Source organism: Lynx canadensis, chromosome B3 (genome assembly GCF_007474595.2).
Source record: "Lynx canadensis isolate LIC74 chromosome B3, mLynCan4.pri.v2, whole genome shotgun sequence".
Lineage (NCBI taxonomy): Eukaryota > Metazoa > Chordata > Mammalia > Carnivora > Felidae > Lynx > Lynx canadensis.
The window spans coordinates 5,866,361-5,882,364 of NC_044308.2; the positions used below are offsets into that span (position 1 = coordinate 5,866,361).

Genomic DNA, 16,004 nt, shown 5'->3' on the forward strand with positions numbered 1-16,004 from the left:
AGTCCGCGAAGTCCCTGGTCGGAAGGCGCGCCCGCCCCCACGGGGGCGGGGAGACTCAATCTGTCCCGCGGGGGACCCAGCGACACCCTGGAGGACTCGAGACTGCGCCGCGGGTGGCACGTGGCCTCGGCTGGGCGTCATGGATGCCTTCATCCGCTTCACCAACCAGACCCAGGGCCGGGACCGACTCTTCAGGTGAGTCAGGAGCCCGCGGCCTCACTCCTTCCCGGTGCCGCAACCCGAGCTGGTCCCGTGTGGTTCGGCCCCGGAGGAGGGACCGAGTTCGTTTCTGGAGCCGCTCTCCGGCCCCTCTCTGGCACTCTGCGGGACTCCGGCGGAGCCTCCTCCCGGCAGCCTCCGAGGCCCTCACCGTGGTGGACCAGTCCCCCAGCCCTCTTTTTTTTTCAAGTAATCCCTACACCCACCATGGGGTTCGAACTCACACCTCCCAGGATCAAGAGCCCCACGCTCCACCGCTACACCTGAGCCAGCCAGGTGTCCCCGCCAGGATTTTTTTTTTAATGTTTATTTTTGAGATAAAGAGAGCACAAGCAGAGGAGGGGCAGAGAGAGAGAAACACAGAATCTGAAGCAGGCTGCAAGGCTCTAGGCTGCCAGCGCAAAGCCCCAACTCAGGGCTCGAACCCACAAACTGAGATCATGACCTGAGCTCAAGTCCCAAGTTGGAGGTTAACCGACTGAGCCACTCAGCACTCCCCCATCTCCCCATCCCCCACCGCCACCCCCCACCAGGAATTTTATAAGATGAACTTTGGGTTGGCATTTGTGGCCAGGGAAGCCAACCCCTTGGCTGTGGTTTCAAATACCCCATGAAACGCTTATGGAGACACAAATTGTATTTATCTTTTATCATCGTCCTGCCTACCTCATTGAGATTGTAGGGAAGGAACAATTCTTCCTCTACCTTCAAGGTCTTTCAGCCAGCCAAAGAATTAAATTTACACAAAACAGGTTCACAGGAGGAAAAATCAAAAAACAAAAAAATCAAGGATGTGTGCACAGTGGCTGGTATTGAGACCTGAAGAAATGACCAAGGCAGGGATTTTTTTCTTCTTTTGAGACACAGAGACAATACATTTATGAGGAATCGGCAGGATAAAGAAAGCAGGTGTTTGGAAACTTCAGTTAGGAGGGAATCCTAAACAGAATTTAAGCTGAGTTGGTAGGGTTAGAAAAAAAGTAACCAGGTTCGTTTCTGAAGCTTTCTCTGTTTTGAAGTCCCTATCTCCGGTGACAAGGATGTCCTTTTACTTCCTTAGTACAGGGAGGGTATTTTGCACATGGAAGATGTGTTTCCGGCTTTCTGGGTGACAGAGGAGTCTCTGAACCGCTGTTTCTTAAGTAATTTTTATTTAATTTGTATGCCAAAGTGGCACATTTTGGGGTGGCCTACCCTTGGCCTCTACGGTTCCCTTTTCTGAAACTTCCCTGGAAGTTTTCTTGCTTTAAAAGTTGAGCTGCTAAATTGTCCCGTCTGCTTGAACCAGTGTCTTAGTTCTGAGGATAGGTCGTTTTAGTTAAACTCACTTTGGGAGGCAGTGATACAAGTGTGTTCTCACAGTTAGGCCTGTGGTTCAATTATCCAGGTAATAAATAAGGCCTTTCTCTGGAAATTAAAAGAAAAATAATGACCAGTGATTGGATCAAGTTGTAAAGCCAGTTCCTGAGTCCTGAATATAGCCAGTCCAGAGGGTTTCTAGTTGTCACGCTGAAAGCATCTTTACATAAAGTGAGGGCAGGCAGTGGCAATCTGGTGGAGTTTCTTGGTTTGTAACTTGAGTGTCTCTGGTGATCATTTCGAGTGGCCCATAGAGCACCAGGCACGAAGATCGTTTACGTATGAGCTGTTGTGCTTTTGCTGAAGTGCTCATCAAGTTGTTCATACTCAGTTTGCAGGGCTTCAGGGAAAAGGGTGGTCTTAGTTATCAAATGATTTCAAGTCAAACAGATAGAAAATATCAAAAATACTAGTTTGAAGAATTGTAGCCAGGCATTGGAAGAAACTAAAAGGAAATCAGGATCTAGTCCCGTTTATAATGAATTGTATTTGAATCTAATATCCACAGAGGTGTGTTACTGAAACGTTTTTTTTTTCCCATAATCACCTTCATTTTACTAGAGATAGCCAAATTAAGACTAATTTCTTTGCCAAATGAATCTAGTTTGGATAAACTTGGCCTGATGATTTACATAAGTACAGCAAAAATAGTGATTAATCATACAGGCTCTTTTAAATCCAGGGCCAGCTGGGTGGCTCAGTCAGTCGAGCATCCAACTTGGACTCAGGTCATGATCCCACGGTTCATGAGTTTGAGCCATACCCTGGGCTGTGTTCTGACAGCTTGGAGCCTGGTGCCTGCTTCAGATTCTGTGTCTCCCTCTCCTCCCCCCCCCCCGCCCCCTCTTAAAAATAAATATTAAGAAGAAAAACACTTAAATCTGCTGTTGAACTTTAAACAGCCTCTTGAGGCCAGAAGCCAAGCCAAATACTTGCCATCAGACTTCACCTGTAATACCTATAAGTTAAAGTTCATTGCTCTCTTCTTGAGGTCCCCCAAATACCCTGAGGTTCTTGTACCCGCCAGGAAGTGACCTCCTTTACTCACCTGGTGAGAGGCTCCTGCTGGGAGCCCTGCAAGCAAGGTATTAGGCTCTTCTTCCAAAAGGCTTTACTGGCTCCATATGATCACCATTAGTGCCTTAAAACTCTCTAGCCATATCTGAATTTATGCCTGTCTCCCAAATGTGGCATTCCAGTCAAAGCCTTGGTAATATAACCCGTGTTTCTAACCATGTCCTGTGCAAGGAGAACAAACTCTCATTGAACTCACCCAAATAAGTGTGTTGTCAAAAAAACATAAGAATTCAATGAGAGTTTTTGAATTCTAGAGGGATCAGACAGGGAGAAAAAGATAAATTGTTGTGAATCATAGCTTAAGAGAAAAACTTTTCTTAAATCTGGAAAAATGAAACATTAAAAGTCAGTATTTCAAACAAAAATGTCATTAAACTTATAATTATCCTCCTCTGTTTATGTTATTCTTGATCTGCTCAAATTCAGTTTTTCCTTTCGTTCCAGACATTCTTACCCAGTTCAGTTTTATGATCTTAAAATTATCAGAATCCTGCATTTGTCAAAATTCCTTTTTATGAATCTCTCAAGATGAAACGCATTTACAGGAAGCTTTTGGAGAAGCATCCAAGTAAAGTGTTAACTGTCTGTAAATGATAAAAATTAAAAATGGCCATGGTTACAGATCTGCTTAGAGTTTGTCAGGGAGCAAGAATTCCTGTCCACTCAAAGGTTCTGTCCCTCAAATTGACATGAGGCAGATTAACAGGAAAAAAATCAAATTTGATAATGGGGGATCCACGTAGACATGGAAATTCCAAAGGCAGGCAAGATGAGGTATATATGTCATTCTGAACTCAGGAGAAGGGATAGGGGTGTGGGGCTTCAGAGGAAAGGAATGTACTTTTACAGTGTGGTAAGAACAGATGTTTGGTAATTTGACGTTTGCCCTACGGTACAGATGGGTCATTCAGATAAAATTTATCTTTGCTAATCACCCTTATTCTGGGAAAGAACCTCAATTTAGATTCTACGTAGTTAAGGAAGGGGCAGAAGTTTCCCTTGAGCCCACAGGGTCTCAAGTGCCTTCAGCTCAAAATAATCCACATGCCAAAGGGGTACATTTTGGGGGGACCTGTCATGAACCCCTTTAAGTTCATTACAGTGCAACTGACAAGGAAATTTATTTCTGTGACATCTAACACTTCAAGATAGTTCTATACCAGTACATACCAGATTTCTAGGAGTTTCATATAATTTCTAGAACACATATCTTAATAACATATCTATACAAATGTAATTTAAGAGGATTTAGTATCACTTGACAATGCTTCTCATGGAATTTAACACAACAAACCTAATTAATGTAATAGCTCCTTTTTCATAAAAGAAGACCAAATATTTTGAAATGTTCCATGGACCCTCTGGAACATTTCAGTTAAGTTGTAGACTTGATTTTAGAATTTGATGTTGGGAAGTTTGTCAAAAAATATCAAAACATTTGATTAAATAAGATCACAGATCATGATGAAACAAAATCAATTTAGCTAAAGTGACAATAAAAATTTTTTTAATGTTTATTTATTTATTTTTGAGAGAGAGAGTGCACAAGCAGGGGAAGGGCAGAGAGACAGGGAGAGAGAGAATCCCAAGCAGGCTCCCTGCAGTCCACACAGGCCTCACTGTCCTCGAAGTGCCCGACACAGGGCTCGATCGCACGAACCATGAGATCATGGCCTGAGCCGAAATCAAGAGTCAGACGCTTAACTGACTGAGCCACCCAGGCAATAAAAAATTTTAAAGACAAATACAAAAGGTTACATAGTTGTAAGCAAAACTTAGCTTTTTTAGTATTAAGAAGACTCAGTTTTTTTGAATAGTCAAAGATCTGATAAAGACAAAGCATTGAATCTTCGTTTTTCTAGGCAGATTACATTAAAGGTAAAAAACTCTTTACAATTTCTTATAAAAAGCAAACCAATAACCTAAGAAAACTTCTTCCTTTCATTTTATTTCATTTCATGTCAATTCCAGTATAATTAATATAGTGTTATGTTAGTTTCAGGTGTACAATATAGTGATTCAATGGTTCCATATATTACTGAGTGCTCATCAAGATAAGTGTGCACTTAATCCCCTTCATCTATTTTACCCATCCCTCCACCCACCTCCCCTCTGGTTACCATCTGTTTGTTTTCCGTAGTTAAGAGTCTGTGTTTTGGTTTGTCTTTTCTGTCTCTCTCTCTCTCTCTCTCTCTCTCTCTTTTGTTTCTTAAATCCCACATATGAGTGAAATCGTATGGTATTTGGCTCTGGCTTATTTCACTTAACATCATACTGTCTAGATTCCCCCCAGGTTGTTGCAAATGGCAAGATTTCATTTTTTTTTTTATGGCTGAGTGATATTCCAGTGTGTGTGTGTGTGTGTGTGTGTGTGTGTGTGTGTGTGTGTGTCTGTCCTTTAACCTATTGATGGGCACTGGGTTGCTTCCATAATTTAGCTATTGTAAATAATGCAGTAAACATAAAAGTACATATATCTTTTCAAATTAGTGTGTTTGTGTTCTTCAGGTAAATACTCAGTAGTGGAATTACTGCATCATATAGTAATTCTATTTTTAATTTTTTGAGGAACCTCCATACTATTTTCCACAGTGCGTGCCTGTACCACTTTGCATTGCATTCCCACCAACAGTGCAGAAGAGTTCCTTTTTCTCCACATCCTCAACACTTGTTTCTGAAAACTTCTACCTTTTGAAAGAGAAAAATTCTAATTTTGCACCAGTATACTTTTGATATTAAAACTCATTTTTTTTTAATATGTATTTATTTGGAGGGAGAGCGCAAGTGGGAGAGGGGTAGAGAGACTGGGGACAGAGATCTGAAGCAGGCTCTGGGCTGACAGACTGACAGCAGTGAACCCGATTTGGGGCTCGAACTCACAAACAACGAGATCATGACCTGATCAGAGGACGCTCAACCAACTGAACCACCCAGGTGCCCCTTAAAACTCATTGTTAGATAAGTTTATTTTAATCTTAGCCAGTACTGACCACATATAAAATTCGTTTTCAAAGGTTCCTTTTCCCTAAACTTTCTACAACCTTTTTTTTTTTTTTTTTTAATATTCAGATTTTTGTCGTAAGTTTTCCCTCTTTAAATGATTAGCCTCACTTTAGGATAAAAAATTTTTTTGCCCCCCAAAAATGTATTTCCGTTCTTCATACTTTTTCTTACCAAAAACATACATTTTACTTTCCTTGAAAGTTGTTTCTTTTATTATTTAAAACATTTTTTAAAATTTTTATTTATTTTTAATTTTTTTAATGTTTTTATTTATTTTTGAGACAGAGAGAGACAGAGCATGAGCAGGGGAGGAGCAGAGAGAGAGGGAGACACAGAATCTGAAGCAGGCTCCAGGCTCTGAACTGTCAGCACAGAGCCCGACGCGGGGCTCGACGCAGGGCTCGAACTCACGGACTGTGAGATCGTGACCTGAACCGAAGTTGGACGCTTAGCTGACTGAGCCACCCAGGTGCCCCTAACACATTTTTTTAATGTTTATTTATTTTTGAGAAAGAGAGAGAGAGAGCGTGCAGGCAGGGGAGGGGCAGAGAAAGAGGGAGACACAGAATCTGAAGCAGGCTCCAGGCTCCGAGGTGCCAGGACAGAGCCCGACACGGGGCTCAAACTCACAAACTGTGAGATCATGACCAGAGCCAAAGTCGGGCGATTAACCAACTGAGCCACCCAGGCACCCCTGTATTTTATTTTTTAAAGTTTATTTATTTTGAGAGAGAGCGCGTGCTAAGGGGGGAGGGGTAGAAGAGAGAGAATCCCAGGCAGGCTCTGCGTTGACAGTGCAGTAGCTGACACAGCACTTGACCAGCGCTTGATTGTGAGATCTCATGAGCTGTGAGATCATGACCCAAGCTGAAATCAAGAGTTAAGATGTTTGACTGAGCTACCCAGCACCCCTAAAGTTTGTATGTTAAAGAATGGGTCTTAGGTCCTAAAGCAGATGGGGATAGAAAATTTGTATCATAGAGGCATAGAGAAGGTATCCAAGTTTTTTCTAAAGTGGGCTTTTTTAAAGATTTTTTTAAAATTTAAGTTTATCTTAGAGAGCGAGCAAGCAGGGGAGGGGTAGAGAGAGAGGGAGACAGAGAGAATCCCAACCAGGCTCTGCACTGTCAGCACGGACCCTGACGTGGGGCTCGAACTTATGTACCACGAGATCATGGCTGGTCATGGGCCGAAATCAAGACTCAGATGCTTAACCAACTGAGCCACCCAGGTGCCCCTCCTATGGTGGGCTCTTTGGGACATACTGGTCTCTTACTAGAGTTGCTAGGCCTGGGCATAATATTCTTTTTAGCAGATTTTATTTTATTTAAATGTTTAAGTTTTATTTTATTTAAGCTTTTAAATTTAAATTTTTAGTTAAATTTAATTTTATTTAGAATTTATTTTATTTTTATTTTTTATGGAAGCAGTTTATATTTTATTTATTATTATTTTATTAATGTTTATTTTTGAGAGAGAGAGCACACAAGAAGGGGAGGGACAGACAGAGAGAGGAAGACACAGAATCTGAAGTAGGCTCCAGGTTCTGAGCTGTCAGTGGAGAGCCAGATGTGAGGTTCGAACTCACCAGATGCGGGGCTCGAACTCATGAACCATGAGTTCATGACCTGAGCCGAAGTCAGACACTCAACCTATGAACCACCCAGGTGCCCCCAAAGCAGCTTATATTTTAAAAAGTTGCCCCTGCTTTTTCCTTCGGTCTCAGGCTATCTTAGGCCATGTTTACATTTTGAAGACATGATAAGAGTCTTAACTCTGAGGGACAGAGAAGGAATACAGGTTGATTTTTTTTTTCCTTAAGAGATTTTTAGCTAAAATAGGAAATAATTCATGCCTTTGTAAAGTCTATGTAAAGCATTTATATAAAAGCCTTCTTTTTGAGTGAGGAGGTCTTTTACTTCTTAGTACAGAGAGGGAGGGTATTTTTCACATGGGAGATGTGTTTCCTACTGTCTGGGGGACAAAGGAGGGGCTGAGTGTCCTTGTACCGTTGTTTCTTAAGTGAATTGTCTAAAATAATCATTATAGCAAAGTGGCACATTTTGGGGCAGCCTGCCCTTGGCCCCTGCAAGACACTGAGTGTGAAATAGTTTTGTGAACTGTGGAAGAGAGCACAGTCTGGAGAGCACCTCTAAGGTACATGCCATGCTACTGAAAATCCTAAGCAGAGATAGTGCTTTAATCCTAATTAAGTCATGTTGTTTCTTTTAGAAATTTGGTTGATTCTTACTAAAAAAAAAAAAAAAAAAAAAAAAAAAAAAAAAGAATAGTTACGGTTGAGGTTTCGACAGCATTCCCTTCTCTTCTGGGTGTACAGGTACTAATACAGACAGTCCAATAAGACTAGCCCCAATACTGGGACTTTCGGAAGCTGACTTTATGCCAGGTACTGTTCTCAGTGCGTCACAGCTGTACATTCATTTAACCCTCATTACTACTCTAAGAGGTAGATACTCTGAATTATTCCCCTTTCACAGACAGGGAGACCGAAGCAGAAGGTTAATAGGTCCTAAGTGGCAGAGCTGAGATTTAAATCCACACAGTTGATTCCAATGCCCACCATTTTAACGGCCAGCCCATACTACTGTTGTAATTAATTTGATAGGCTTTTTTAATGGTCGCATTGTATGCGAGCTTCATTAAAATAGAAGCCTTCAATTTCAGTGCACTTGGAATGTGCCCTGCAAGGTTTATCAGTGAGGTTGGTTAATAAAATAATTGTTCGGATGTACTTTTCTGTAAGATCTGAGATCTCTAGTATTCATTTCCCAATGCCCTTGGTGATCCATGGCTCCTGTAAACAAACTGGCATTCACAAAATACTACCTTGGTTTTGGATGCATTCCTGTTTTTCGACCAGGTCTGAGAAAGAGGGACCCATTGACGTGACTGGCTTGAGCCCTCTAGCCAGGAAGCTACTTAAAAAAATTTTTTTTAATGTCTATTTATTTTTGAGACAGAGCACGAGTGGAGAAGGGGCAGAGGGAGAGGGAGACACAGTCTGAAGCAGGCTCCAGGCTCTGAGCTGTCAGCACAGAGCCCGATGCAGGGCTCGAATCCATGACCTGTGAGATCATGACCTGAGCTGAAGTCAGACACTTAACTGACTGAGCCACCCAGGCACCCTGGAAGCTGCTTTAAAAAGGAGAGAGGGAAAGATAATCTTTTTACTTCATCCTCAATAACAAGTTTACCGTTTTGGAAAATGTGCCACATTTTTATTGAAAATAATATTTGTAGCCTAAAGGGATTCAAATGCAGTTACAGAACTGTAGGAAACAGGCACCTACTTTGTTAATAGGCTGCCAAATGCATTTAGATGTTTGATTATGTGATATAAAATTTCTCGTGTGTTAGAAGGCATTATTATTTGTAGTCATAACAATAATCACTTTATTGAATATTTAGTATTAAATAGTCTATATATAAAACACTAATTAGTTTTGAAAGACAAACATAAAAATATATCTAGGCTTATTCACATATTGGTGTGTATTTGATCCTTTTCTAAAAAATTAAGCAATGTGGGGCATCTGGGTGGCTCACGCTGTTGAGTGTCTGACTTCAGCACAGGCACTGATCTCATGGTTGGTGAGTTTGAACCCCATGTCGGGCTCTGTGCTGACAGCTCAGAGCCTGGAGCCTGCTTCTGATTCTGTATCTACCTCTCTCTCTGTCCCTCCCCAGTTGCACTCTGTCTCTCTGTCTCTCTCTCAAAAATAAGTGAACATTAAAAGAAAAAATTTTTTTTAATTAAGCAGTGTGCAAACAACTTTTCATTTGGTTCTGGTTTGAGTGTGTGTCCTATTAGATAAGTATTTGGTTAACTACATGATAAAAAGTTCATTTTAGGAATCTGAAAAGTCACTATACAGGAGAAAATCAAGAATATGAATCTTTGCAGACTTCACCTGGGGGAGATTTTTGGGCAGTTCACCACTTTGGCTCTATCCATTTCTCTGTGCCAGCAAAAGGCGTTTTGGGGGGCTGCTCACCGTAACTGCAGAGTTCCCTTTCATCACCTTTGTGTCACATTTGCATCACATGCTCTACCCTTTGGCCCTGTGGGGTCACTGTTGCAGAATTATGCTCTTGTAAGAACTGCTTACGTGAGAAATTGTCTTGGAAACTTTGCTTTTAGCAACACACATTTCTCCTTTCTTTGCTTCATGAATCAAATTTTATTTGGTTTATAAATCATTCTCATTTTTTGTTTTCCATTTCAGAGCCACTCAGTACACATGCATGTTGCTTAGATATTTGTTAGAGCCTAAAGCTGGCAAAGAGAACGTGGTAATGAAGCTCAAGAAACTGGAGTCCAGTGTGAGCACTGGCCGTAAATGTAAGTACCCTGTCTCTTGAGGGACAGTGGCTCCTGGTTTCGAATCGTCAGACCTTGTCATTTACAAAATACTCTGTAGATCATTCATTACTAATCAATCACGTTTTTTGATGAGGTTGACCAGTAAGGCTGCCCTCATGAAATGACAGGCCAAGAAGATTGAAGTTTTGCTGCAGACCATTCACAGACACCCTGCAGACATGCAGTGTATTAGCTCAATTATAGTTCTTAGAATTACACAATGTTTTGGCAATCCCTGACATGAGCTTCCGGCTCTTGGAAGGCCTTTGTATTCTCTAGAACAGAATACCTTGCCTTTTCCTTGCCTTTTCCCTTCTTCTCTGGAGGAATCACTAGAGGAAACGGTTAAGGTGGTTCTCAGACTGTGGAGTGGTTTCATGTTCAAGGCAAAAGTGAAGTCCGTGTTTTGTACTCATCTGATTTGCTTTAATAATAAAGCGTACTGGGAAACCCATCCTTCTAATAACAATCACATGGCTGAATCTTAGTGGTTTGATGAGAATCAGATATTGCTACAGTAGGTAGACAGAGGTGTTAGAATGGAATATAGAAATCAGATGTTGATCAGTTATTTTGGAGCACCTGCTTTAGGTATAGTTCTGAGCTTTCTGAAAGAACTAAGATTACACGGTATAAATAATGGTGTAAGATTTAGTGCCAAATATATTGGCTAGGATAGAGGAAAAGAAAGGTTTGGGAGGAGGTGGAACTTGAGGTGTGGCTAGAGAGAGTGGGAAGGAGAGCCTTCTTGAAGGGTGATTTCCTCCGTGAAGGCTCAAAACTGTTCATGAGCAAACTGTTGTATTGGAAGGTCAATGAGAAACGAGTTTGACAGAGAAAAGACTTCAGTTATCCAGCAGAGGGATGTTGGAAGGTAGGGTGAGCTTTTCTGGATGGCTTTGAAGGGTAGGATTAGAAGTTCTCAGATTCTTTAGTGTGTCAGAGCTCACTAGTCTCCGAAGTGCAGGAAAGACTTACCCAAGGTCATTCAGCTAGCTAGTGCAAGAGCCAGAACTGGAACCCAGGATTATTCATTACATATTCTGTTTTGTGTTATTGTTGACACAGTAATCCCGGGCATTCTTCTGAGGTAAGTCTCTTGAGGGTAGCTACTTTTGAACATTTGCTCAGTCTAAGATAGAGTCCTTTAATGAAGGTACAGGTACTTCTTTTGGATTGTCCGTAACGTTTAGGATTATAACTCATTCTGAGTAGGTGCTCGGTAAATACTTGTCGATTGATACATCCCAGATTAATTGAATTACATGCTCAGATAAGGATATGCCTCACAGTGGTTGATTTAATTCGACTAGGAACAGTTTCCCTAGCCACTACATCCTACCATCCTACTTTGTCTTCTTGACAGTAGGGAGCTGAAGGGGGTTGGAACCACAGAGATGGCAGGATGATAACGGCATTTTATAAAAAAGCAAATCTTTTGTCTGGAAAGTAAGTAAAATCTGAGGCATCAGACTCTCCAAACGAATACTGGCATCTGGGTCAGAGAAATGCCCACAGTGAATTAAAGCTTCGTATGTGAAAATAATAATAATAGTAGCAGCAATGGTACATCTAGACTTCATGTGATCGTAGTACTTTTCTTCTAAAGACGTATAGCTGGTAATATTCAAACGTCACAATCCACACTCGTGATTGACCTTGCCTAAAGTATATCGTAAGCCACTGTTAAGGTATCCACTGGAATGGAGGTGATAAATTTAAAGAGTCACTGTCTTCTGTGCCTTCCAGCATCATTTTCCGTGTCCTTCGTGTACTGTAAAGTCCTTCCTTATTCCTGAACAAAGACTGAGCCTCACATGGCAGCCACCTGTCAAGACACCAGTGCTGGCCCCTCACCCTGAGGCAGGGATTCTGCCTTCATAGTACATACCAATTAAATATTTGTTAACCGTTGCGGGTTCCTCTTGCAGGGTTCAGGCTGGGCAACGTGGTCCATGCCATACAGGCGACTCAGCAGAGCATTCACGCCACTGCCCTGGTGCCCCGCCTCTGCCTAACGTTAGCCAACTTGAACCGTGTGGTTTATTTCATCTGCGATACCATCCTCTGGGTGAGGAGCGTAGGGCTCGCCTCTCACGTTAACAAAGAGAAATGGCGAATGTGGGCTGCCCGCCATTATTGCTGTTCTCTCCTGCTGAGCCTGGCCAGGGATCTGTACGAAATCTCCCTGCAGATGAAACAGGCGACACGAGACGGGGCAGAGAGGGAGAAATCCCTGCCTCAGGACCCTCCGGGGTACAGCGTGGCCGACGAGGAGACAGAGTGGCTCCAGTCCTTTCTCCTTCTCTTGTTCCGGTCTCTGAGGAAGCATCCTCCCTTGCTCCTGGACACGGTGAAGAACTTCTGCGATATCTTGAACCCCTTGGACCAGTTGGGGATCTATAAGTCCAATCCTGGCATCATTGGACTCGGAGGCCTTGTGTCGTCTCTAGCAGGCATCATCATTGTGGCGTATCCTCACATGAAGCTGAAGATGCAGTGAAGCGGTTTCGGTCTCAAGACTGGCACCTGCTTTAAAAGACACCGTCTCAGGATGGACATCTTCGTGAGGCGCAGACCATGTCAGACTGTGCTTAAAGACGGGTTCTTGTGAGCGTTTAGTGACCAGTGATGTGAGCAAGGGCGGGGCCAAGAGTGGAGAAGGGGACTGCATGAAGATTTACACGTGTTTTTTAGAGCGCTGGAGTGACTTCTGAATTTCCAAGTATTTCCCTTTCATCTAACATTTATTGAGCCTCTCTCGTGCTCATAGTGGGAGCTTACTGTCTACCAAATATATAAAAATTAGAAAAGGCCCAAACCACTGAACACTAATACACCATGACTTTGGGGCTGAGAACCTCACTTCCGTAGATCTGCTGCTCAGCTGTCTCTCAGATCTAGTAGGAGCCTCTTGTTCCTCTCTGATCGGTTACCAGCCCTGCCCCCCGCCTCTGCATAGATCCCCATGCCAGGGTGCAGGGGGCTGGGCTTACGGCCTTGCATCACTGCACTCCTGTCCTTCCTGTGTCCACAAGGAGACTCAGAAACGCATCAGCCACCTTCGTGGTATAAACTGTGACTTCAGGTAGTGCGTTGAGTAAGCAAAAATCAGAAGCACATAGAAAGGACTGAGGTAAAAAATAATGTGCATGAGAGGTGCCTGGGTGTCTCAGTTGAGCATCTGACTCTTGATTTCAGCTCAGGTCATGATCCCAGGGTTGTGGGATCGAGCCTTGCACCAGGCTCCATGCTGAGGATGAATGAAGCCTGCTTAAGATTTTCTCCCTCTCCCTCTGTCCTTTTCCCCCACTCACACTCTCTCTCTAAAATTAAAAAAAAAAAAAAAAAAAAAAATTCTTTTTTTAATATGGAAGGTCACGGTGGGAGCCTGGAGGTAGTAGCCTGTGACAGATGAGGAAACTGAGGTTAAAAAAGTGAGGCCACGCTTCAGTTTTCAGACTCCCAGTCCAGGGTTCTTTCCATTATATTTCATTGCCTTCCTGGGTGAGTGGAAGTGTGAGACTCTCCAGAATCCTGTGCGAAAAGCCTTTTTTCGAACTTTGTTAGTCATTGGTTCACATAAAAATTAAAACTATAGCTAGATTTATCAGCTGGATTGTTGTATTTAAAGCCATATAATCATTTGGGCCCTTCTACGTTAATTGTCATCAAAATGTATGCAGTTAAGAACTTTTTGGGAATACTCTGAATGTGGGAATGCCATAATTTTCTATGATAAATCAGACCTCCTATGTGCGGGGAGGTTGGGGGGTGGGAGAGAGCAATAAGGGACCAGTGACAAGGCCGTTTATTCGTGTCCTACTTCCCGTCTTGGGTGTTGAGCTGTGATTGCAGATCCTCCGATTTGAGGGCAGTGAGATAGCAAAATAGGATGCCATCAGGCAGGAGGCCGGTGTCAGTCCTGCCAGTAAAGCCGTTTCACTTACCTGAACGGAAATGAGAAAAGAAACGTGCACTAAATCTCCCAGGAATGTGAATGAGATTCTTAAAAACTAGACTCCGGTCCTTGGCTCTCTCATTTTTAAAGTGATTGATCAAGATAACGGGATTTGAGAAGGCACTCGGGGAATTTTAAGAGAAATGAAAGCTGCTAGGTCAGGGCAAGTAAAAAGTTTAAGTAACCAATTCTACTTTGTCCAGATCCTTTGCTGTCATAGATTAATTATGTCTAATAAATTGCTAGACAAAACAGACTCCTGACTCTGTGAATGTGTTCTGGGAATGAGGAAGAGCGAAAAGAAAGCCAATCCAGAGACGATCAGAGTGGACACGGTAGAGAGGGCTCCGGTACAAGGAGCTCCCGCCTGGAAGGTCCAGGCTGAGGAGGAGGGTGAAGAACGACTTAGGTTGGAACGTCTGGGTTGAAAGACCACTAGGATGATCTCCTCCGGGAGAGGGTCTTCTGGACCAGCTCTGCCGGGTGGTGGTCTGGCTTCTGCCTGGAGAAGTGGGCCTCGAATCTGCGGTCGCCTGTCGCAGTGGCGTCCTGCTTGCTGCTTTTGTCCTCTGCACTTTAGCGTGAGCGATGGGGAGTTTGGGAAATACCGTCTCTTCTAGAAAGTGTGAAAACCCGAATGGTACCCCAGAACCTCCCTCTCTGCATGTTTCTTGCTTCTAACTAACCATCCCCACCTCCAAGCCTCCACATTCACGAGGGATTCTGAAGACCAGAGACATTCCTAATAGACGCACAGAACAACTGAACATTGTTCCCTGAGAATTAGCTCAACAACGAATGTCTGAATACCATGCTTAGTTTGGGGATCCACTTGTGCACAAGAGGGCCAAGGCCCCTATGTTCATGTCGGGGGGTGAGGGGGCAGGTGGGGGTGGAGGAGGAAAGGAAATAAACCTGCGTCTTCAAGCTGTGGCTGGAAGATGGACTGCTCCTGGGGGACTGTCCTAGGCCCTTTCACCACTTCTCCCCTCTCACCCACATTCCGCACTCCCGGCCGAGGCGGCCAAAGGACCGGCTTTGTCAGCAGAGCTTGCAGGCACAGAGCCCGGTACTCTCTGGCCCAGAGCCACCGCTCCAAAGCCCTGCAACTGCCCTTTGGCCCAGTTTGCTCTCCAGACACAGCCTCGTGGTTGAATTGCCCTGAACCTTGAGGCGAGGTTTTTAAATGCTTCCATTTTTAAATGCTTCCTTTCCTCCATCACTGTCTTCTATTTTAAAAGCCCCAGTCGGGGGGCACCTGGGTGGCTCAGTCGGTTAAGTGACTCTTGATCTCAGCTCAGGTCATGATCTCATGGTCAAGAGATCGAGCCCTGCCTCAGGCTCTGCACTGATAACTGCTGATAGCTCAAAGCCTGCTTGGGAGTCTCTCCCATCCTCTCTCTCTGCCCCTCCCCCCCCAAATAAATAAACATTAAAAAATAAGGGTTCCTGGGTGGCCCTTTTGGTTAAGCGTTCGACTTCAGCTCAGGTCATGATCTCACGGTTCGTGAGTTCGAGCCCCACTTTGGGCTGTCTGCTGTCAGCGCGGAACTCGCTTTGGATCCTCCGCCTCCCTCTCTGCCCCTTCCCTGTGTTCTCTCGCTCTCTGTCTCAAAAATAAGTTTTAAAACATGATGTAAAAAAATTAAATATAGAAGTCCCAGTCAAATCAATAAGTACTGAACATACTACATATTTATTACTCCTTTTGGAGGCTCCCTGCGTGACTCTTTCCTCCCTTTCCTGACCTCTCATTCCCTGCTTTATTATATCACAGATACAGAATTGATGACCAATGGAGAAAGCTCCATTTCTCCTCACCTCCTGCCCTTCTCTGGTTGCCCACAGCATACAGCTTAGCCGAGAGTCCTCAACAGAGATAATTCTACGAACAATAAGGAAAATAAGTTTGTACTACCCCCATTATTCATCTTATTATTTTTAAGTAAGCTCTAAGCCCAACAGGGGGGTTGAAACCAGTATCCTGAGATCAAGAGTTGC

At 43.4% G+C, this 16,004-nt stretch overlaps 2 protein-coding genes across 3 annotated transcripts in view; both read left to right on the forward strand.

Annotated features, from left to right (window-relative positions):
• PEX11A (peroxisomal biogenesis factor 11 alpha) lies at positions 1–14,259 on the forward strand. Of its 2 annotated transcripts, XM_030317398.2 has the most exons (3): positions 1–195; positions 9,906–10,021; positions 11,974–14,259. In XM_030317398.2, exons 1-3 carry the CDS (start codon positions 140–142, stop codon positions 12,543–12,545), a joined length of 744 nt encoding a protein of 247 aa, XP_030173258.1. In that variant the 5' UTR covers positions 1–139; the 3' UTR covers positions 12,546–14,259. The 2 variants fall into 2 exon arrangements, with proteins under 2 accessions (XP_030173258.1, XP_030173259.1); XM_030317399.1 differs by lacking the exon at positions 9,906–10,021 and having other exon boundaries at positions 37–195; positions 11,974–13,245.
• Positions 9,960–16,004, forward strand: part of PLIN1 (perilipin 1) — an 18,852-nt gene continuing 12,807 nt past the window's right edge. Inside the window, exon 1 of the mRNA XM_030317395.1 lies at positions 9,960–10,021. The gene's annotated coding sequence lies outside the window, so the exon portion shown is untranslated. The remainder of the gene's footprint in view (positions 10,022–16,004) is intronic.